Consider the following 24,639-nt stretch of genomic DNA (forward strand, 5'->3'; position numbering starts at 1 on the left):
AAAAATTGGTGTCACTTCTTCTCAACAACAACAGAGCCAAAGCCAGGTTAGTTCTAAAGGTGTTGGGAATCATGGCAGCGCCATACCTCTCCTCCCATTGGCCAGATACCACATGCGGATCCTTCAGTGGATGCTCTTTTCTCAATGGTCATACCAGGAACTTCCAATGTCTCACACCATTATGATCACGCAAGCGTGCAAAAAGCATCTCATGTGGTGGATGTCTTCCCCCCAGCTCCTGTTGGGGAGACCATTTGTTCCACCTCCTCCGGTTGCTACTCTGACAATGGATGCCTCCCTGATCGGGTGGGGGGGCATTATCAGGGCAGGACAGTCCAGGGCACATGGCAACCAAGCGAATGCCACTTGCACATAAATGTTCTGGAGATGAGAGCAGTGCTTTTAGCGTTGCAAGCCCTTCAAGACTCTCTTCCCTTGGGAACGATTGCAATCCAGACAGACAATATGTCTGTAGTGTGGTACATCAACAAACAAGGCGGAACCAGATCATACCCCCTGTGTCGAGAAGCACTCAGACTGTGGCAATGGGCGATTTCTTCTCAGCGTTTTCTGATAGCAACGCACATCCCGGGAAGTCCAATCACATTGCGGACAAGTTGAGCAGAGCTATTCTCATGCCTCACGAGTGGTCTCTGAAAGACTCTGTAGTGAGAGAGATATTTCTCAAGTGGGGTCAGCCTTGCTGCGATCTTTTTGCTACTCCCCAAAACAGCAAGTGCAGAGAATACTTCACTCTATTCCCTTTACCAGGCCAACCCAGCAGGGACGCGCTAGTCCAAGTTTGGCCCCGGGGACTTCTGTATGCATTTCCTCCTTTCCCACTGATCTCTCAAGTCAGAAGGCCTCATTGATCCTCATTGCTCCTTACTGGCCTCGACAAGTGTGGTTCCCCTTTCTACATCGATTTCTTTTGGAGCGACCGTGGAATCTGGACCTAGTTCCAGATCTTTTGATCCATCAGTCGGGTCAGTTTCATCGCTCCCTCCCCTCTCTGAACCTCACTGCTTGGTTCCTCCACTTCCAACCGTAGCCAGGCTTCCTCAATTATCTCACTCTGTTAGAGATATTTTGATAGCTTCCCATAAATCTTCCACTCGAAAGATTTATTTGAGTAAGTGGAAGCGCTTCTCATATTGGGCACAAGGAAAGGACATAGATCCTTTCACCGCTTCCATCCAACTAGTCCTTGATTTTCTTGCTGAACTCTTCCATGCAGGTTCATCTCCATCTACTCTTAAGGTTCAATTGGCAGCTATTTCTAATTTCCATGTGGGTATTTCTGAATCTGCCCTAATGTCCCACAAACTCTGCAAAGCCTTTTTGAAAGGAGTTTTCTTCTCAGACCTCCTGTAAGAAATCCTCCTTCTCCTTGGGACCTAAATTTAGTTCTTGCTTCTTTGATTCTTTCCCTTTCGAACCTGCAGCTTCATGTTCCTTAAAGTTATTATCATGGAAAACTCTCTTTCTGGTGGCTATCACATCAGCTAGAAGAATTTCAGAACTTCAAGCACTCAGTTGTCGTTCTCCTTACCTTGTGTTCCATAAGGACAGAGTTTCCTTACGAACTAACCCGTCCTTTTGCCTAAGGTGGTTTCAACATCAAATCTAAACCAATGCATTGACCTCCCTGTCTTTTTCCGGAGTATTCAAATAGGTCTGAACAAAAATTACACTGCCTGGATGTTCATCGTCAATTAAGGTACTACTTGGACAGGACGAAACAATTCAGAAAATCTGATCAGCTGTTTGTCTCCTATGCGGAAAGCAGAAAGGGACTTCCAGTTTCAAAGGTATCTTTATCCAGATGGCTAACATCTCTGATTACCCTTGTTTATGAGATTAGACACCAAAACTGCCTAATAAACCTAAAGCCCATTCCACCAGAGCTTTGGCTACTTCTCTAGCCTTCCAAGACAGACTGCCTATTGACACCATTTGTGCAGCGGCTACTTGGGCTACTCCTCACACTTTTATTTCCCATTATAAGTTGGATTTAGCTTCTAGGCATAGAGCTAATTTTGGTTCCACTGTTCTCAGGAGTCTGTTCCGTTAGGCCACCGGGACAAAGTGCTAGGACGGTCCCATCCAGCAAGAATGAAGGCGAGATAGACAACTTAACATATAGAAGTTATGTTCTTACCATAACGTTCCATGTTAGTTGTCTTCTTCTCGCGTCCCACCCTCCTTCCCCCTGGCCTGGACAGACCTAGAGGAGTTGTGATCGTGACCTCTCTTTCTACCACCTCTTTCTTAGTCATATGCTATTATGCATATTTTCTTGTTTCAGCATATAGGTCACCCCTTTCTTCCTGCTGTTAGAGGTGGATTCTGTTTCACAGTTTTACTGTTTTTGATATAAGCTGGGTTAGCTTACAAACGAGATCTGAGGTAACTCTCGCCTAGCATTGTGGGATATAAGGGGAGCCTCGAGCCGGTGGAACCAACTCTCGAGCTTTTAGAGTGGCGAGTGAGCCGAGGTCGGCTCCGAACCCATCCAGCAAGAAGAAGGCGAGAAGAAGACAACTAACATGGAACGTTATGGTAAGAACATAACTTCTATTTATGGATCTTAGGATAATTTGGGAATAAATAATCAGCTTTCAGAAGGGAATACTATTTATGACTGGGGTCTAGAACCTGATTTGCAATAGTGAGGATGTGTCAACGGACTCTAGAAGGAAAAATATAACAAAAGAGAATAGATTTCTGAAGAAATATATGAGAATATTTGTTATAGGAGATGTGAATTTAGTAGCAAGAACCAGGATATCCTGATATCTGCAAAACAAACAGCACTAAAATTACCTGTTCTAAAGACTTAAACATTGCCTGTGATATAAACTGGGCCTGCTGGAGAGACAGGTATGTATCCCAGAGACTACCCTTTTCTGGAACAGGCTTCTCAACCATGTGAAGCAGAGTTCTTTCCTAACCTAATTCAAGTGTAACTTGGACAATTGGACGTGGAACAGAAAATTAATTTCTGGTTTGGCACCTGTGTCTCTAATGGACACAAGCAGCCCGTAAATAGTTTATCTTCCAGACCCGTGCTTGTAAATGTTTCACCTCCCAAGCCCCTGCTCACAGTTATCAAGAGTACCAGAATTTGTCAGTGACTTGGGATGTATAGCTAGGCTTAAAAAGGCCCTCGTGGTCATTAGCCTAGTCCAGACCTATGAATCTAGGACATAAATTGCATACATTACACAGGAGACAGCTGGACTACATTAGATGTAAATTATGGCACAGCAGCAGTGTGTATTTAATTGAAAAGTGTGAGGCCCATCCAATAACTATAGCAGATAATGTACTAGTAAAAACTAAGATAAAGATGTAGGGTAATAATTTAAAAATGAAACACTGAGTCTTTTATACTCATCTGATAAAAAGAAGAATTTAAGGAATGATAGTGGATATGATTTGAGAGTTATTAGGGAAGATAGAAATTAATTCAGAAGGGATAGCTATTGAGTGGGGAAAATGAAAATGGATTAAAAACAGCAGAAATAAGACATGATGAAAAAAATAATAGGATTTTTTAGAGTAGTTAACACTGGAAAGTTAGCTGGGATACTGAAAAGGGGATTTCACCCCTGCGAAAGAGAGAGAAAATGACTGGTAGCTGCATTTGACCATAGAAGTGGGCAACAGTTGGGGGAGCCCTTGTGCCAAGTGAAATATATTACCACTGATGGCAGCCATTATAAATAATGCTTAATAAAACTGTAGTGTTGATATTAAAAACAGCTTGAAAGAAAGAAAGGGCAACAGTTTTAAATGCTAAGACCCAGAAATGTGAGTTCTACAACAGTGAGATTAAATGTGCAAAAATGGGGACATACATGTACCAAGTCCATGCTCTGTGTGTCTCAGCGTATTCCCCTTTTCTTCATAGTTTCATAGTATAGTACTAGGCTATCTGCCCTGGGGCATTTGTAAGCCTAGCCATAGTGATGTAGCATTTGCCACCCCATGAAATGGTGCAAAAATGTACAGAATAAATTTAGAATACTGTGTCTAGTAGTGACACAATGAAGGTCCCCTTATATAATAGAATTAGTTTACTGCGCCCCTGTCTAGCAGTGACACAGATGTGACCCCTGGGGTAAACTTACGATCTCCCATCCACTCATCAAGATTTCTCTTGAAGAGAGTCAGTGAGGAGCTCTGCCTAATACGAACTGGGATCTTGTTCCAAAGCATGGGAAGCCTCTGGGTTATGAATCTATCCCTCCAGCATGTCCTATTCATACTTGTGCGAGGTTTAAGTCTTTAGCTCTCGTGGTCCTGATGGACTTGGATTTTTGAGGTGGAGCATGTCCATCAGATCCTGATTGGACATGGCCTTGTACGTCAGGCAGAGATCACCTCTGAGCAGGCGGTATGATACTGAATAGAGCTGAAGTTTCTTTAGTCTGGCAGAATAAGACATATGTTGGAGACCCTTGATCCTCTTGGTGAGGTACCTTTGTGGTCTCTCCAGCTGTTGCAAATGCCGGGTGAGGTACATACCAAATGGGGCATTGTACTCAATCATGGGTCTGATGAGGGAGGAATATAGGGGTACAATGACATCCTTGGATCTGGATGTCATTCCCTTCATGATGAGGTGTGCAAGGTAGAATGTTTTTCTAACCACTTTGGCAACGTGGGTATCAAATGAGAGGTCGCTGTCGACTTGGGTCCCTAGGTCTCTGATTACTTTTTCAGTACTCAGTGGGTTGCTGTCTATGTGATAATTTGTGGGTACTTTGTTTTTCCCAAAGGGGTTGACTATACATTTTTTGGCATTTAGTTTAAGGCCGTGACTCAGGCACCAGTTGTCCGTTTCTGTGAGGCCTTTTTGTAGAATGTGTGTGTCTGCTGGTGTATCGACTATGGCGCCTAGTTTGCAGTCATCTGTGAACTTTGTCAGCCACAGCCCTCCCGTGTTTGCTTTAACATCTGAGAAATAAATGCTGAACAAGAGGGGTCCCAGGACAGATCCCTGTGGGACACCACTTGTGACTGGCTTTGAGTCTGACATTGCTCCAGCGATTTTAACTTTATGGGTTCTGTCCTTTAGCCAGTTTGCAACCCATCTAGTGACATAAGGGTTTACATTTAAGCTGTTGAGCTTATCTATGATGCCTGAATGGGGTATTGTGTCGAAGGCCTTAGCCAAGTCCAGGTATGCTGTATGGACTGCTTTGCCCTCGTCAATGGCTCTAGTGACTGTTTGAAAAAGTCAACCAGGTTTAAAAGGCAGGATCTGCCCTTTACAAAGCCGAACTGGGTGGGGTCAAGTGTCTGTAGGTCCCCTATGTATCTGTTTATGAGTTCCATAATGATTCTTTCCATAGCTTTGCAGACCAGGCTGGTTAAGCTTATGGGGCGGTAGTTTCCAGGGTCTGTAGAGGCACCCCTTGTGGAGTGGGACCACTGTTGCTGTACGCCAGTGTTCAGGTACATATCCCGAAGTAAGGCTAAGGTTAAATAGCATTTTTATGTGTGGGTTTAGCTCCTCTTGGAGTTCACGTAACACGCAACCCGGGATACCATCAGGTCCCATTGATGCTGTGTTTTTTGCTTTGTTTAGGGCGGTTCTCACTTGGACATCTGAGATGACAGGGAGATTACATTCAGCTGGGATAAGTATTTCTTCTTTTGGGGTGAAGGAGGGTTGAAATTTGCACTGAACCTGTCAGCCAGAATGTTGGCAATATCTGTGGGTTCAGTGTATTTTTATTGTTGTGAACCAACTCTGAGCATATCTGAGGGTTTCCACCAGGTTTCTAACATAGCTGAAGAAGGCTTTGTGGTTATCTTTGGTGTCCTTAGCGATTTTTCTCTCAAAGTTGGCCTTGGATGTTTTATGAGAGAGCGTAGTTTTCTGCTAATGTTGATCAGAGATGTCTTCCCTTCATGGGATTTTGCTCTGACGTGCAGTAGCTTCCTTCTTTTGTTATACAATTTGTTTATGGCTGAGGTCCACCAGACAGGACGCTTACCTTTGGTGGAGAGGGACTTGGATTTGTTTGGGATTGCATGATCCATGCATTCTTGGAGATGTCCATAGAAAGCATTTGTGAAGGATTCGGCATTGTGGGATGTGGTATCCACTGGCACAGTGGGCTTACAGGATACCATCTCAGTCTTAAGAAGAGTGAAGTCTGCTTTTGAGAAGTTTTCACTGTGGTCTTTTGTGCTGGGGTGGAGGTGGGATATGTATATCCAGGGTGATTAGTTTGTGGTCAGATCTCACTAGTGAGGGGTATACTTCCGGTGTGGAGCATTTTGTCCCCATGTTTGTGATGATCAGGTCTAGTATATTATCTACCCTAGTGGAAGAGGTGACTAATTGTTCCAGTGCATTTGAATTTATGAATTCCAGGAACCTTTGGGCTAGGGTATTAGGGCTAGAATAATGTACCCAATCTATGTTTGGGTAGTTGAAGTCTCCCAGTATGATGGTATTTTGTGATACATTCATATCCTCCAATGTCTTCAGGAAGGCTGAGTGGAGTTCTTGAGATTGGGAGGGTGGTCTGTAACATGCTACCAGTTGTATAGCAGTTTTGCCTATGGTTAGTTGCACCTGTATGGTCTCTGATGCTTCATGTGTTGCTACTAACCTGGAGGTGTGGGTGTCCTTGATGAATATGGACACTCCCCCTCCCTTTGTGGTTTGACCCGGGTTTTGGGGCCGAAAAGCATGATACGAGGTATAGCCTGATAGCGCTGGGGTGCTCTCAGGAGCCTTGAACCAGGTTTCAGTTACTGCACAGACGTCGATGTTCTCCATGCTGAGGAGTGCATCAAGTGCCTGCATCTTGAGATTTAGACTTCTGGCGTTGAGCAGCATTACCCTTAGTTTTTTTCCATTATTGTTTTCTAAGGAGGTGAGTTTGTCTTTTGAGTCTTGCCTAAAAAAAGGCACTATGGGGGTGGCAAGAGCCTTAGCCAATATCCGGAAGCCCAGTGGTGACAGGTGTAAGCCATCCCTTGCGAAGCAGCATGGCTTGTCCAACATGTCATCCCAGGCAGACAGACATTGGATCCCCTTAGAATGACACCAGTACTTGAGCGAATTGTTAAAGCTGATCATCTTGTCTTTGTATTGTGGTATCATTCTTGGTGAGGGCAAGATGCTGCTCAGGGTCAGGGTCATACCAGCCTGGGCTACATAATCGGAGAGCTCCTCTATGTCTCTTTTCATGTAGTCCAGGGAGGTACGTCTCAGGTCATTCACACCAGCATGGACAATGACGTAGTCATATTTGTACTTGCTTTGGAGTGACTTGAGTGCGTGTGTTATGTGGCGGATCCTAGCTCCCGATAGACAGCTCACAGTCACCTTCTCCTTGTTCAGCCTGGTCAGCGGGACATCAGTGTGTCTGACTATAGAGTCACCTATTACTAGTGTATCAGGCACGGTGTTTGGCCTTAAGGGCTGTGATTGGTTGACACACTGATTTATTGAAGTATGTGTTGCATGTGTTTTGTTTTGAGGTGGTGGATTTTTGGGTGTCTGCTTTGGGAGCCTCTGTTGTTTTGGTAAGTTTTTTATTAGAGCCTCTGAGTATGTCTTTGTGTTTTTATGTGTTTGGTTTGCAGTTGTGGTAGGTCTATGTGGAACTGGGATTGTTGTGTGTGTGGTTGCCATCTCCTCCTGTCTGGTCATGCCAGCCCTGAGTTGAGAGAGTTCAGCCTCCAGTTTGGCTATATAGTTACATCTCTCACATGTATTTGTGTTTGTTGGGAGGAGGAGAGGGTTGTCTGTGTACATGAGACAATTGTAGCACTGTCTCAAGATATCCAGATTGACCAGCTGAACTGGAGACGACGCCAGTAGTCTACCACTCGACATGCTAGAACTGTATAAGGGAGTGCTGTACCTTTAAGGGAAGTGGATATTCACAGGGGTGGTAAGTAGATGTAGTGCTTTACTTAGTACGAGAGTGCTTACTTAGTAGAGAAGTATTAAGAACAAGTGCTAGGCTTATAATATAGTAAGTAGTCTGGTTATACTAAGAGTAGAGCTTCCTTAAGGGAAAATTTGAAGAGCAGACTTGGCGGAGCCAGAAAAAGTTTAACCTTGTTTAACCGGCGCTGCGCTATGCGCACAACCGCACAAAGCCGTGCAAACGCGGATTTTAAACAGTGAACTACAAAAGAGCTAGAAATGGTCCAAAACAACCAATTACTACAGCTTCTTGTGCTGAGGTCACTTCCTACAGGGACAGGTAGGCTGCTCAAGGCTCCCCACTCCCACTGGTGAGCAAAGAAACTTCCTTCTATCCAAGTAAGGTAATGGACAACACAGGAACTATACCACAGCCCAGAATACAGCAATGCCTGTAAACTGGTCTAAACTAGTCGAGGAAGGTGGGAAAACAAGGATTATTTTTTGTTTTTTTGGTAGAAACACACAGAAAATGCAGAAACAGTGATAAATTAGTTACACAGGCTAGCACACTTTAGTGGGCAGCCTCCACAGTTAAATTAAACAAACAAACAACAAACTTTCGATCAAATTCGACTAAAATGTAACTTTAAGTGCAGATATTAAAATAATGCAGCAAACAGTTAAAAAACAGTTCAAGCTAGTTCAGGGTAAGCTACAGAAGCTATTCCAAGTGAAAAAAAAGCAAAGATACTTAAATCCAGAAAGTAGTCGCTTTTCTGAGTTCCCTGCTGCTAGGACCACTCTGCAGACCCACGAGGAGCTTGTCTGAGTAGTATAGCCAGAAAAAAAATGCCCAGAGGCGGATTTTAAACAGTGAACTACAAAAGAGCTAGAAATGGTCCAAAACAACCAATTACTACAGCTTCTTGTGCTGAGGTCACTTCCTACAGGGACCGGTAGGCTGCTCAGGGCTCCCCACTCCCACTGGTGAGCAAAGAAACTTCCTTCTATCCAAGTAAGGTAATGGACAACACAGGAACTACACCACAGCCCAGAATACAGCAATGCCTGTAAACTGGTCTAAACTAGTCGAGGAAGGCGGAAAAGCACGGATTATTTTTTTGTTTTTGGTAGAAACACACAGAAAATGCAGAAACAGTGATAAATTAGTTACACAGGCTAGCACACTTTAGTGGGCAGCCTCCACAGTTAAATTAAACAAACAAACAACAAACTTTCGATCAAATTCGACTAAAATGTAACTTTAAGTGCAGATTTTAAAATAATGCAGCAAACAGTTAAAAAACAGTTCAAGCTAGTTCAGGGTAAGCTACAGAAGCTATTCCAAGTGAAAAAAAGCAAAGATACTTAAATCCAGAAAGTAGTCGCTTTTCTGAGTTCCCTGCTGCTAGGACCACTCTGCAGACCCACGAGGAGCTTGTCTGAGTAGTATAGCCAGAAAAAAATGCCCAGAGGCGGATTTTAAACAGGGAACTACAAAAGAGCTAGAAATTGGCCAAAACAACCAATTACTACAGCTTCTTGTGCTGAGGTCACTTCCTACAGGGACAGGTAGGCTGCTCAAGGCTCCCCACTCGACACATTCGACACATGCTGATCCTGGAATTAGTATGTATACGTTATGGCTGTACATAGTGTAGTCCCTTAAGTTGTAAGTGTGAAGTGGCTTGTCCCCAGCAAAAAAATAATTTTAAAGGAGTGCAGCCATTATTGAAATTCACTGTCCTTTTTTAGTTTCATTTTTTTTTTTTGTCTTTGTATTTTGCCATTCTGGAACTACCAATTGCTGAGAGCTGAAAGAAACATAAATGCAGCAGTAACATCTGAATGTCCACACATTGCCTTCTGAAGGCCTGGTAATGCTCCCCATTTGATATTGTGCCTCAGAATACTGAATGTGGTAAAAATTGTATGAACGCCAATGTATAGCTGCATTTGCACTAACATATGTTTTATATGCCAACCTATATTTACATGTCTGCACATACACAAACATACCCAAGCACCAACACACACATAACGTATATACACATACATTTATGTACATATGCATGTACACACACATGCGCACAAAGAAAATACTCAGAGAACCACTGACTGTTTATCACATACTGGTAGTGATGGGTTTTTTTGTTCCTCGTTAAAGGGAAAGATCACAGTTTTTCACTAGTGTTTTGAAGATGAAGAAGGTTTTAGTATGTGTGTGCGTTTTAACATGAATATACTTTATTATCTGTCTAAAACAGATCACAGGAGCTGAAATCAGTACCCCAGAGACAAGGCAAAATACTTTGGAAGAATGTGACTCATTACCAGGCAAGCAGCATCGAGAGCAAGAAACGACTTCCACTCCCGTTACTGATAGTCTCATACAGGAGGTAAGGCACAGAGAAAAAATACCATTCCTAAAATGTGTCTTCTGCAACACCAGTCCCTAGCAAGACAAAATAGTATTAGTCATCTCAGTTTCTAATGTGACGAGTTTCACTCTCTCTCTTGCACATTTTAGATTGCTTGTTGTTGCTGCGGTAGTGTAGTAGCCAGTAAGAGACCGCTTCTGGGTTGCTCTCTTTCTGGGTACAGAGGGACAGATATATAGAGTTTTCATTTTTTTCTGCAGATCTTTCTAACATACAAGCCTAAATTTGACATATTTGTATTACATGGATGCACAGCAGAGGAGTACAAAGAGCACATGACATTTCTACCTATGTGTATATGGTTAAATGCTGCTGGGCTGCTAGCCTAATAACAGGTTCACAAACTGATTTATGTCTGCTTCTGGAGACCCTTCACTGGCTACAGTATGTGGGAAGTGTTCCAAACATATCTGTCACTCTGTACTGGATCCGTTTCACTAATGTGGAATGCATGCATATGGCTATATAAGCAGTGCATATGGGAAGTCTGACCTGCCTCTACCTACCAGTAGAAGTATGTGTGTTTAGCCTCAGTTGTCACAAGAAGTCAGGTTATTTTACAAAGAAGAATTGGCTTTATGTTACTACAGAGCCCAAACTGAACTGTAGACAATATGAGAAGAGTAGGTAGCTCCTAGAGAATTACGGTTTCACAGTGTGTATCTCAATTTTTTTTTTGTCAAATGCCCAGCTTTGTTCTTGGGCTTCTGGAGTACCACTTCCATGGTTCTTTATTCCACCTAAGTCTTTGTTTCTGTGAAATTCTTCCACCTCAGCAGTACCCCATATGGGGACCCCCAGTTCGTGAAGAAAGTGGGGAGGATTTCAATTTATTTTTCTAAAGGGCTTGCTTTACATTCTGCTTTGTGAACTTTTATAACGGAGTGTCAACTTAACTGAAATCTGTAACCTATAGTAGTGCTTGTAGTATCCTACATTTGGGCCAGTGATGCAAGTCTTTTTTTTCAAGATTGCGGAGATCTTTCAACCGTGCAGTGATACCAGTACTTGTTCTGTTCTCCTAGGCGCTGATTGTTTTCACTACACACTTTTTTCACTATTTTATTGCAGTTTCTGGTTTTATTTTTCCATCTGACCTCTCTTTACTTACCCTTTCTTGAAAAGAAAGGAAAAAGTAGCCCTAAAATGCTCATTCCTTAAATGTGTGAGCTGTCATAGGTTCATAGATTCATACTAGATTAACTGCATCTGTGGGTCATTTTAAGCCTAGCCAGTTACCCCATCTGAGAATCAAACTCTGCACCTTGTGTCTGTAAGGTAAATTGTTAACCATTATGCCAACCTCCAACCCCTGTCAACAGAAGCATTCTCTCTGCCCCAGTGGATCAGCATTTTGGAGCTCTTTATTTATTACATTTCCCTGTCCCTTTGTCTCTTCAGAGCTAGCATTATCTCCAGTTGTAAGTCACATTAAACAATTGAATTAACAACAGATGATTACAACTTATGTAAAGTCCATTTTTTATTTATCATTTGAGGTGAGTACTTTGCATATAAAGAGATTAATTTACAGAGTTGCCATGTCATAGCTTGGGAGAGGACATGTAATCATTAAACATACTGATCAGGTTTAAATCAAGATTTAGCAATGTCAAGACTGTATAATAATGCAACAGCTGGTGAGAGCAAATACGTAGCTAGCACTAACAGGCACAGGTCTTGAGACTTCCAGTATGGCACAAGGGTGAAGGAATGGTTCCCGTGCAGTTCCTACTCTTACAATCATTTCAAAAAAGTAAATGTCAACAGCAATAATCTAAATATCAGGAAAATGTTTATGTAAGCAAGCTGAGAACACGAGGCAGAATGCTGGAAGAAAACCAAACAAGAAATGGTCCAGTACAGACCCAAAATGGGAGGAAGCAAGCTGAGATCAAGAGAAAAGCAACAGCTAGGAAGCATGCCAAAATGGACAAAATTCTTGAACAAATAACAAAAAATGAATGATTCTTTGTGGGACTTTGTAAATAAAATGGATGGACATCTAAACGAGGTAGAAAGTGTGCTGTTCATGCAACTGCATGACACAGAAGGTCTGAAAAAGAAAGAAGGAGGTGGCCCAGGATGAGATAAGAGAAAAATTGATTGAAATGGAAGCTCATGAAAGGACAGTAAACCTTAGATTTGCAAGCATAACAGAAAACAATATGGTGGCACAGCTATCTAAATAGACAGGCTTTCCAAAAGAAGATATACTCTTAGACCAGGCTCGCAGGGTGCATGCTCCGGCTGGAGTAGCAGCAAGGTTCTCAAGACCTCTTTTGATAAAAGTACAGAACTGCAACTTAAAACAGCAAATATTACCTGAATTCTGGAAACAGGAAAACAGCTACAAATTGGAAGCAAGGGGATCATCGGCAATAATGACTACTCTTTGGCAAGAGTATTGAGGCAACTGCACTTAAACTTTCACTTGATATATCTGGTGATACTGAAAGTGAATTTCCCCTGCAGGAATTAAATCTTTTACAGACTGTGAAGTTGCATCTGAACAGTTAGAAAGATATAGGGAGTTCAAAGTAACAGAAGGAAGCAAGGATGAACTGGAGGAAAGAACAAGTGAAAATGCAGCAAAGGGGAGCCCAGAAAGAGAGATAGCTTATTAAACCATTCGCAGTGTTTAGGCAGCAAATGGAAGAAAAGAGAACAGCAATGGAGCAGGTTATTAAACTAGTGAGAGACGCGACAACTACAGAAAGCGGACAGAACTAAACCATCAAACAGAGGTGATACTGGCAGAAGAAAGAAACAACTACAAATTACAGAACTAAACCATCAAACAGAGGTGATACTGGGAGAAGAAAGAAACATCTAAAAATTACAGAACTAAACCATCAAACAGAGGTGATACTGGGAGAAGAAAGAAACAACTAAAAATTACAGAACTAAACCATCAAACAGAGGTGATACTGGGAGAAGAAAGAAACAACTAAAAATTACAGAACTAAACCATCAAACAGAGGTGATACTGGGAGAAGAAAGAAACAACTAAAAATTACAGAACTAAACCATCAAACAGAGGTGATACTGGCAGAAGAAAGAAACAACTACAAATTACAGAACTAAACCATCAAACAGAGGTGATATTGGGAGAAGAAAGAAACAACTACAAATTACAGAACTAAACCATCAAACAGAGGTGATATTGGGAGAAGAAAGAAACAACTACAAATTACAGAACTAAACCATCAAACAGAGGTGATACTGGCAGAAGAAAGAAACAACTGCAAATTACAGAACTAAACCATCAAACAGAGGTGATACTGGGAGAAGAAAGAAACAACTAAAAATTACAGAACTAAACCATCAAACAGAGGTGATACTGGGAGAAGAAAGAAACAACTAAAAATTACAGAACTAAACCGTCAAACAGAGGTGATACTGGGAGAAGAAAGAAACAACTAAAAATTACAGAACTAAACCATCAAACAGAGGTGATATTGGGAGAAGAAAGAAACAACTACAAATTACAGAACTAAACCATCAAACAGAGGTGATACTGGGAGAAGAAAGAAACAACTAAAAATTACAGAACTAAACCATCAAACAGAGGTGATATTGGGAGAAGAAAGAAACCACTACAAATTACAGAACTAAACCATCAAACAGAGGTGATACTGGGAGAAGAAAGAAACAACTACAAATTACAGAACTAAACCATCAAACAGAGGTGATACTGGGAGAAGAAAGAAACAACTACAAATTACAGAACTAAACCATCAAACAGAGGTGATACTGGGAGAAGAAAGAAACAACTAAGAATTACAGAACTAAACCATCAAACAGAGGTGATACTGGGAGAAGAAAGAAACAACTAAAAATTACAGAACTAAACCATCAAACAGAGGTGATACTGTGAGAAGAAAGAAACAACTAAAAATTACAGAACTAAACCATCAAACAGAGGTGATACTGGGAGAAGAAAGAAACAACTAAAAATTACAGAACTAAACCATCAAACAGAGGTGATACTGGGAGAAGAAAGAAACAACTAAAAATTACAGAACTAAACCATCAAACAGAGGTGATACTGGGAGAAGAAAGAAACAACTACAAATTTGATAAGAGATTGGGTTATAGAAGCACAGTGGTACTGAAGGCAAAAGAGATTTTTTACATTGCATTGCTTAATGGGTAAGAACGTTGCTTGTTATTTAAAAAATAACTATGCTCTCTTAATATCATCAAATAATTAAATTTAGATCTGAGGCAGCAGTGGGTCCTGATTTTGACACTCTCCTAAGGCAGGGAGGAGGAAGCCTGATCTGGAAATAAAAAAAAGACACTGACACTGAGTTGTTTCTCTTGGTTATCCTGACTTTGGCAAAGGACATTTTTGTTTAGAATTAAAACAAATAAGCAAAGTACTAACTACAGAATACTATCAAGTTATATGCATGTTCAATAAAATTACTTAAGTATCCACAGAACAAAATTACTGAAATGTCAATAACATTATGCCAGCAATACTTGGGGTGAAAGAAGAAGAGGGGAGGAAACATGTTGGACAATGCCAGACTTCAGGGAAGAGGAGGCGCCAATTGCTTATAAAGATAGAGGACTATGAAAGAAAGAAGCACCTCTCTGCGTATGTAGATTTGAAAGATATAGGAGAGCAGTAAAATAAATGTGAGGAATTGAGGACGGTATGAGTAAGTCAGGGTAGGGTGGGAAAGAAGAGACAAAGATAACAATTAAAGGAGAAAAAAAGGAACAAATGGCTGGTTGATAACAGGGGGACAATTTGAATAAACAAAATGGATGGGAGATGTGCGAAGGACAGATCGATTCTAAAGTAATAGTGCCATAGATGAGCAGAAGCTCATTTTATTGAAAGGAAGGTTATTAATCTCATGGGGGAGGGGAGGGGATTTGTACATAGTTAACACAGTAGTAGAGCTAGAATTGTTTAGTTATGTAGTTTTTTTTTATTCTTTGCTGCACAGAATAAATGAGGAAAGTGATCCAGTAAGCATGCAGGGTACACAGACAGGAAGAGAATAGGGCATGACGTACAGTCAAGAAAACAGCTACATGAAAATAGAAAGAATGTAGTATTAGGAGGATGAGATCGAACCTGAAATTGGTAACATGAAATGTGAACGGGTTACTGAATAAGGGGAGAATGTTGAGAATATTAGAGAGCTTTGAAGAAACTAGAGTGGATGGGATAATGTTGCAAAAGATGCATATGTCTAAAAAGGAGCATGAGAAGTATATGGAACAAATGCAACAGAAGATAGAAAGAGAGGGGTAATAATACTAATAAGAAAAGGAACATATCTGAAGGTGAATGGAATAAAAACACAGCGAAGGTGTGTCTTGACTAGGGGTGATTGGGGAAATAAAAGGATGACATATTTTTATTTACCCCCCCCCCCAAAAAAAAAAAAAAACAGGAATTTGAGAGATACACCAAATAATGCTAGAAATGATGGAGTTCACCCAGGGAATTTAATTAATAGCAGGGGACTGGAACTTAATAACAGATACTAGGGATGTGAGTGGGGGACCAAGGAAGGACAAACTGCAAAAGAAAAGATTTTTCAAGAACTTAATGAAACTATATGGTCTTAAAAGAACTAGGGAACTTTTCCCAAGTGGTAGGGCTACTACGTACAAATCAGGTCAGTGTAATACAATGGCACAATTGGATAGAGCGTATGTAATGATAGAACTTAAGGAAATAATAAAAAGTATCACAACATACCCCATACCAATATCTAATCATGTGCAGGTAAAAACTGAAATATGATGTATGAATATAGATAAAGTAATAAGACATTGGAGACTAGACATAGTATGGTTAAAATACAAGGCTAGGAAGGAAGCAAATTGCAAGATATTTAGAAGAAATAAAAGAGGAACTTTTAGAAAAAACAACTAACTCAGATACAGAATGGGAAATAATTAAGAAAGAATTGAGAAGGAGAATAAGGGAAAAATATGATCAACAATGGCTGGTGAGTAGACGATCGAAGAGGAAAAAGTTAAAATGAAGGAACTCCAAGAAAAAGTACAAGAGTTTGGAGGAGGAAGAAGGGAAAATGAAGGTAAACAGAGCAACAAAACAGAGGAAAAACTGAGACAGAGACAAGTAGCATTAAGGAATATATACTATGATTGTTCCCCAAAACATCAGAAGATACAAGCAGGAAGACTAAGAGTGATGAAAGCAGAAAGAGTAATTTGAAAGTTGAGATGACCAAGAAGAGGGACAATGGTTAAAGATGGAGCTGGCATGACAGAAGTTGTAAAAGACTATTACATAATACGGGGAAAGAGGACAAGGAATGGACAAAAAGGGTACATTTTTTTAACAAAGACTAAACCTGGCAAAGATTACTCAGGAAGAAAATAATGAGATAATGCACCCCATGGTGACATCAGAGAAAGAAGAACAATTGAAGGTATTGTCCTTATGGAAAAAAGCCGAAGTGGAAAGAGTCCTTGTTTGAAATATGAAAGACTTACAAAAAAGAAATTACACCAAAATGGTATGAGATGTTTAGGGAAATAATGGAGACAAGGAAATATCGGATTTATGGCATAAGGTAATCATTTCTATTATCCAGAAAGACAGCAAAGACCCCAGCACCTCAGAATCATATTAACTCATATCAATACTTGAGCGTAACTACAAAATGTTTGTGGCCATTGTGGCAAATAGTCTAGCAAGGGTTCTTCCAAGCCTAATAGGGGATGACCAATGTGGTTTTGTGAAGGGAAGACAGACACTGACAACATATATAATATACACAGACAGTGACAACATATATAATACAAAGTAAAGTTAGAAAGTTGAGCAGACAAGTTATTTATGTTGGGGTTTGACACCAAAAAAGCATTTAATCTGGTACACTGGAAATATCTGTGGGAAATATTAAGGAAGGTGAGTTTTAGTGAAGAATTTGTTAAATTAACATAGGAAATATACAGAGGGTCAACAGTATTGATAACGTTCTGAAGATGTTTCTTATGGTAGAAATGAAAGTATTAATTTTATATATGTTTTGCTTAAATTGTGTTTTTCAAGGATAAACAGACTTAGAATATTGGATTTTACATTTTTGTACCCCACTGGAGTATTCACATTTCCTGCCTTCCAATCTGAAAGTGAAAATACTCAAATATACTCCATCCTTTAAATTAGTACGGGAATTCCTATATCTTTTTAGCCATTTCAAGATTCAATATTTGGGTATTTAGATAGAAAAAACAGTGGAGCTGACTGCTAAAAAGTCCTGGAGCAAGTCTGGGAGAAACTTTGAGGAACGATAAAAAAGGGAGGATAATGGTAAGCGACTTAAGGCAGGGAATTTAAGAGGTAAACCATTTATAGATCCTCAGACTACATATGTATCACAAGAATTGACGTATGATCCACCAAGGAAATTCTGTGAGAAGCTTAAAAAACTAATTATGAACTATACACAGAGTGACAAGCACCCATGGGTGCAATTGCAAAAAAGCGACATTGCTGACTGAAGGAGGAGGAGGAATAGTAGACCCATATTTGTATGACTATTATCAGGCATCTCGACCGAAAATGATTATGTTACAGAATCCCCAATATAAAGCAAACTGAAAGAGAATATTATTAGATCAGAGGGAACCAAACATTGAAATAGAGACTTTAAAAATGGGGATACAGGCCTTAGATGAAAGACAACAGGGAAGCTACCAAGAAATGGTGGGGGGATAGAATAAAGGGAATATTTAAAACAAAAGAGAACAAAAACTAGGAATTTGAAGTGTGGCGTATTGGATTGAGTAAGAAGTTATTCTCTATAAAAACAGAGTGAGTAAGGAGGTGGAGTAGAGGTAACAAAGATATACTTTTAGGAGGAGATCCAAGAAGGAGAGAAAAGATTAGATTGGAACTCAAAGAAACTTACCAACTAACAAGAGAGCATTAGAATGTAAAGGCATGTATGGCATTTATATGAAGCATGTAAGAGAGCTAGAAAAAAGAAATCTCCGGAAACCAGAACTTATAAAATTAATAGACGCACAAACAAAAATAGCAGTCACCACAAGTATATCGAGTAAAGGGTATAACGTCTTAATTCAGGATAGATGTGTCATTGAAAGGAAACAAACACAAACTTCGTAAGATTCATGAGGAAGAGAAATAATGGAGGGAGCGTCACAAGAAATACATATAGAAGTCCAAAAATACCACTAAATTCCAGAAGTAATGTCTGGTGGGAAGTACTTATACATGTACGTTTACACAGCTGTAAGGATCCGTAGAATGTTTCCAGTGGCACAGGAAACATGCTGGAGATGTGAGGGGGATGAAAAGGGAGACTAGAAACATGCTTTGGGAATGTTGTACACTAGAGAAGTTTAAAAGAGAACTGAGAAGTATTTCAAATTGGGCTAGGACAAGAATGGGAGACAGGAGTGACGCATTTCTGATTGCATTGGCTTAAAGGGGTTAGGAGCAGAACTCATGTAAATACAGTAACATTATTAATACTAATATCAGCTAAAAAAGGAATAACCAGTTCAGCAACCCTTCATGAAAGAAGTATTAAAAACTGTGCGGGAAATGGAGCAGATAGAAAGAAATATTACCAGAGTGAAATACACAAACAAAAGTGGAACTGGTGGAAGGAAGGGAGATCTCAAATAGTTGTTCTAAATGTATTCTTTTTTACTTAAAGAAATTTTTATTAAAATTTTTTCCATATCTTCAAATAGATTGAACCATAAATAGTGAAACATAAAATGCATTCTTTTTGAGTGCATTTTATTTTAATTAAATTTATCAAATGAAATGTGTGAAGAGAATGAAAGGAAAGGGTGTATTTTTTTCAGTATTGTAGAATACTAGAAATAGATGAATTTTCCCTTTTCTCCAGTTTTGTCTGATTTTGATGTTGGTATATTCAAGTTAGCTGAGCTTAGGAGAATGCTTGTCCCATGCAAAAAAAAAAAAACATTCATTTGATTAAACTCACTTTGTTAAAGGGGTCGGTTTTACACCCCCCCCCCCCCCCGAGTATCTGTTAAACAGCAATATGGCTATTATGTTTATGTCATTCCATTAAGGCGTAGTGTACCATCTCAAAAGGGGCACATTCCACTTGGTCACAGTCCATCCTCTGGATTCAGTAACGCCTACAATAAGTGTACATTGTTCTGCGTGAACAGACAAGACAGACAAAATTCACACCTTCTTCCTCCTAATTTTAGTTTTCCTACTGATATTCTTGCAGCTTTAAATATTGACAAGTATTCATAAAAGTTACCACAAAGTGTAGACTACATGTACACTTAGTGTAATCTTTCTGAGTGACTAGAAAGCACAAAAAATGTGATAAGAATTTTCTTGACGTGTAGGCCTTATTGAATCTGGCCCTGTGTGTTTCTTACCCAGGTATCTTATTATAAGTTTCTGAATGTTTTACTGTGAACTACCTTCTGGTAACTGATATACAGCCTCTTACATCCAGCTAGTAAATCTAGCATTTCAGAGGGCTTTTGCTGTCACAGTCTCACACTAAGCCTGGTTTCCAACTAAGTACTATTTGACCTCTGTACAAAAGACTGGGTGGAAGTGTTAGCCAGAATATATCTGTAGTAAGTTCTCATTGCGTAAGAAGTAAAGAAAAAAACGTTAACATTTGATCAGAAACAAAGTATTTGTTAATTTGTACTTTGCATGGCAATAGTGTCATGTTTTCAAGTGATAACGCTGTAGAGTCAAATTCAGAGGTGTACTGCAGAGGGTGTTCTAAAGTTAGAACTGCAGTCCTAGGCATGTTTTGCTGCTGAATACACTGTTGTTATTAGCTGAATGTTTTGTAATGAAATATCATATAGTCTTTCAAAAACAGAAGCATGTGGCTTTAGTTCATGTGCCTGACATTTGCATTCTATTCGGCTTTCATTGTGGGTGCTGTGTTGAACTTCTGTCTGTTATGCTAATGACAATAAGAACCTAAAATACTCCTTTACAGAGGTGCCATCAGATCAGAAGTAAAATTCCTTTCACCGGCAAAAATGTATTTTTCGTCACATACTATACTGTGGCTAAAATGCCATGCTTTTAATCTGCTAAAACTGCGGAGTCAAATTCAGAGTTGTGCCACACTGGAAACTCTGAGATTAGAATTGCAGTGTTCAGTGTGTTTTGTAGCTGTAGTAAAATAAACAAAAGCTATCAAAAACATAAATGTATAACATTGGTGTGAGTGTATACTTTGGCATAAAAAATTACATTCAAAATTTGATTTGTTTTCATTAAAATTCAAGATGCAGTTGCTGCTTTGTCTTCTTTGCTAGTAAAAGCCTTTTCCACTGTTTTTCATAAATAATTATGCTAGTAGCAAGGACCCATGGCACAGAGGAATGGAGGCCTTACTGCAACCCAGGTAACCAGACTTTGATTAGTGGCCCCAGCACTGGAACAGCCAGGCAAGGGGGGTGAAGAGTGAGGAGGCATGGCCCACTTGCCTCTCCGTGAGGTTAGAGAAGGTTGTATATACTTAAATGCACACAAAGCTATTGCAGTTTTCCTGGTGCAGATCAGAGAAATGACTGCTCATGTTATGTGTCTCACTTGACTACCTCTTCTCTGGAACAAACTTCCTATCCCTTTGAAGCAGAGTTCTTCCCTGCACTTATTCAGGTACAACTTGGATCAGTAGATGAATTGTAAATTTACCCTGATCTGCCACCTAATTCCCTGTTAGAAAGAGAAACTTGTAAATGCTCAATCACCTATACCCAAGAAATACCCCAATAAAATGAGGGGTATTAAACCTGTCATATACATTTAGGAAGCATGACTACTCTTAGAAAGGCCCTTTAAGGCCGTTAGTCTAGTAATTACCTATGAACCTATGAAAAAGCATTTACCTTTATAGCTAGGAAGTCTTGTATTTTGGAGTGTCTTCATGTGTAAAGGGATGTTTTTTCAGTTACAAATGCTTGTGTGAAAAAAATGCGTGTAAATTCTTTTTGACTAATTTTTTTCTAAATTGCTATGTAGAATAATTGTGTTTGAGACACAATGTTGTGGTTTGGGGAACTGTCTAAAAAATCTTTACTTCAAAACTTGACTTGGACAGTGACTTGCTGTACTGACTTGTGCAGGCTCTGCTACTCACCTTGCTGATACCCTTTTCAGCTGAACTATGGAGTATATATCAGTCTCCTCAGCTCTTCCTTTCGCCATCTGCAAGAAGTATATTTCTTGTGAATCTTGTGTCTGGCTGGCAGTATCACTGCTTCAACCACCAGTGGGTGACTCTGCTGCACCAGACTGGGTTCCTTGATCACTCATCATTGTCTTTAAGTCCCTTTGATATAGCATCTAGGGCCACTAAGGACCAAAAGTTAGTCACATCTTCTGCAACTGTTCATTTACCCTTAATGGGAAAGAGAGAACTATTCTAGTTAGTCTCGAGGAAAGTATCAGCTAAAACTTACTGCTTAGCTGAGTTAGGTGCTTGTGTCCTGGGGCAGTACCTCTGTCGTGGGTCCTCTTTTTCCAGGAAAATAAAAACAGTGAGGTATGTGACTTCTCTTACTACATCTGACTCGAACAGAGAAGACTTGCTGAGATTTCTAAAGGGATTGCTTATAGTCTGAAATATGTTTTTTGTTTCTCCACTGACTGTTAATGGGAAAAGAAAAACATTTCCCTCTATTATGTTACTGATTCCCAGTCAGTGCAACAGGGACTGTAAGGAGAGTTTTGTTCTTCAGTATTTCTGCTTAAACTGAAGAATCTGTTTCTTCAGATGTCCTTCCAGTAAAATTTTCTTTTCTGAAACTATAGCAAAGTGAAAGATTTAATGTTCATCATTCATTCTGCTTCAGTGGGATATGTGTTCTGTGCCGGCACAAACCCATACTGGCAGCTTTCCAGAGCACATAATTCCCTCCTCTGACTCTCTGTGACAGGGGATTGGCTAAGGCCCTCATATCAGGGAAAGCATAACCCCTGACACAGAAAGTCAGCTGTTCAGTCTTTTAGTGCCATCTGTAGGAATCACACAGTTGAATCTCCTCATCAGCCTGTATTGGTGGACTACAGCTTCTAGGCTACGATAAGATCATTTTGTTCCCTTCCTCTTGATTTCTTTCTGGTTTATAGAAAATATGTACTTGCTCTTTTCTGTTGTGTTGTTTGCATGCTTAATACTGCTTTTTAGCAGTTATGGGGCTCTTCTAAAGTGTTTTATGATTTATACTAGGAACCAGAAGTTCTGTGATATCAGTTAAACACTAAGGACTGCCTCATGTATGCAGAGCTGTGATTTAATCATGCCTGTTGTTTTTGTTATTTGTCTGCATCATTCTGAAGCTCTGACAGGAACATATTGCATATTTTTCACTTTTTTCTTCATTTATATCATATTTACTACTAATTTAACCCTGCTGTAGCTGTCTTATCATTAAATCACAGTTTTAATGCAAATTATTTATTTGCATTTTCTGTGGAGATTTTTTTTTTCATTTTGATACGGAAATCTTTAAGTAAATGCTTATTTATGCTGTTTTAAAGGTTTTCTATTTAATTTAAAGGCACGTATATTTGATTTTTAGCACTATTTGTACAAGTGAATTTTACTTAGTACTCAACTGGGTGTGCTGATGTCTACATAGTTTATCTTTTGTATTATTTCCACCCTTAGTCAGCCCTTAGTAGTGTCAGTGTGTTATTCTGGCTGCTGTTTTATCCCCTCACTTGATGTATTCTGATACAGCTGCCCCCCCTCCGCACACACCAATCAAATTCAGTTGCTTCCAAAAAGAAAAAAATATCAACAAAAACGTGTTTCAGTCTACCGTTTGTGAATTTGTTGTTGCTGGACCTCAGACCACTTACCTTTTTCCCCGTCACCCTCTGGTGTGAGCGTACCACCATCTAGGGTAAAGGGATCAGACACATCTTTCAGGGCTATTCCAGTACCTGGTTCAGCTACAGGAGAACCAAATCCTTTAGGTGCTGGAGAGGTCCAGGGTAGTAGACCCCTTGCCAGACATAATACTTTGTCCTCAGATGTTTTGTCTACTAGTGTTGTTCACAGTAAAAAGAAACAGAAACTTCACCACACTGCAGACAGTCAGGTTATTGGCATTTACAGGGGTAGATGTGGTTTCCTTAGCTAAGAGTATTTTACAGTTAGCTAATCTTTGAGACTGCTCCTATTTAGAATGACTTTGTCTATGGCCACAAATTTTTGATGGGGACAATGATGCAGACAGCAGTTAACACTCTTTGAGTCCATGGAACTATGCCAGAGATTGGAAGAGTTTATGATGTTATTGAGGATAATATTCCAAATGTTTTGGATGTTCCTCCTGTTACTGGGCTTTGAAGATATCTGTAAAACTGCATGCTAAATCCATGTTCCTAAAAAGGCTAGGAGGAAATAAAAGGTGCACTGTGATCTTGGAGCTCTCTTTCCTCCTTTGTCACCCGATTAAGCTGCTGTTTCTTCAGCTGGTAATGCTAACAAGAGGTCCTTTGCTTCTTTTAATCCTATACCCTCAGATAAAATTGACAAGTGGTTAGAATCTTGGGGAGAAAAGTTGGCTTGGCCTAGTAATTTAGTCATTAGAATTTTAAATTATCAGGGATTTATGTGGAAGTTCAATTTGCAATGTGTTACAGTTTAGATGACTTTGCTGCATCTTTGCCCGCTGAACAGAAGAGTTATATAAATGATATTGTTTCTAATGTGACTCAGCTTTTGAAATAAGCTTTGGGGAGTGTCTTGAAATGTGTGGACACTGTCTCTGTTAATGCATCTACTTCTGTTGTATTAAGAAGATATGCTTGGTTATATAATCAGAATTTTTGAGAGGATTAAAAGAAATGAGATTTTGAATGCTCCTTCAAGTTTTGAATTTGTGATTGGTCCTGCTGCTACCCAGATTCTCAAACAATGGGATGATAGAGGTCAATTGATGGACGGGGTATCTAGAATGTTTCATATGCAACTATATTACCAAATCGAAATGTTATTTAAATGAATACAAAAACACTGACACATAAATACCGAACAACATCAACATTGAAACAGCTAAACACCGAAAACTTCCACATCAAATTCTCATGGTTGGCCAAATCTCACAAACAACAGTGGCTGATGTCATCCCGTTCATTACATACCTCATGAACAAAACCATCTATGCACATATAGTCATATATACCACACTTTAGCTGCTTATTCTGTTACCAAAATGACACTTGCATGAAAAACGCAATTCATCAACTTCAGTCTTGTGAGGGGCTGCGCC

At 39.8% G+C, this 24,639-nt stretch overlaps 1 protein-coding gene across 3 annotated transcripts in view; it reads left to right on the plus strand.

Annotated features, from left to right (window-relative positions):
• The window catches only part of CACNA1S (calcium voltage-gated channel subunit alpha1 S), a 3,469,037-nt gene that overhangs the window by 3,322,951 nt on the left and 121,447 nt on the right, over positions 1-24,639 (plus strand). For all 3 annotated transcript variants that reach the window (XM_044076603.1, XM_044076604.1, XM_044076605.1), the window contains one exon: positions 10,177-10,308. In XM_044076603.1, the coding sequence (XP_043932538.1) occupies positions 10,177-10,308 (132 nt within the window). The remainder of the gene's footprint in view (positions 1-10,176; positions 10,309-24,639) is intronic.

Source organism: Protopterus annectens, chromosome 7.part0 (assembly GCF_019279795.1).
Source record: "Protopterus annectens isolate FY-2018-M chromosome 7.part0, PAN1.0, whole genome shotgun sequence".
NCBI lineage: Eukaryota > Metazoa > Chordata > Ceratodontiformes > Protopteridae > Protopterus > Protopterus annectens.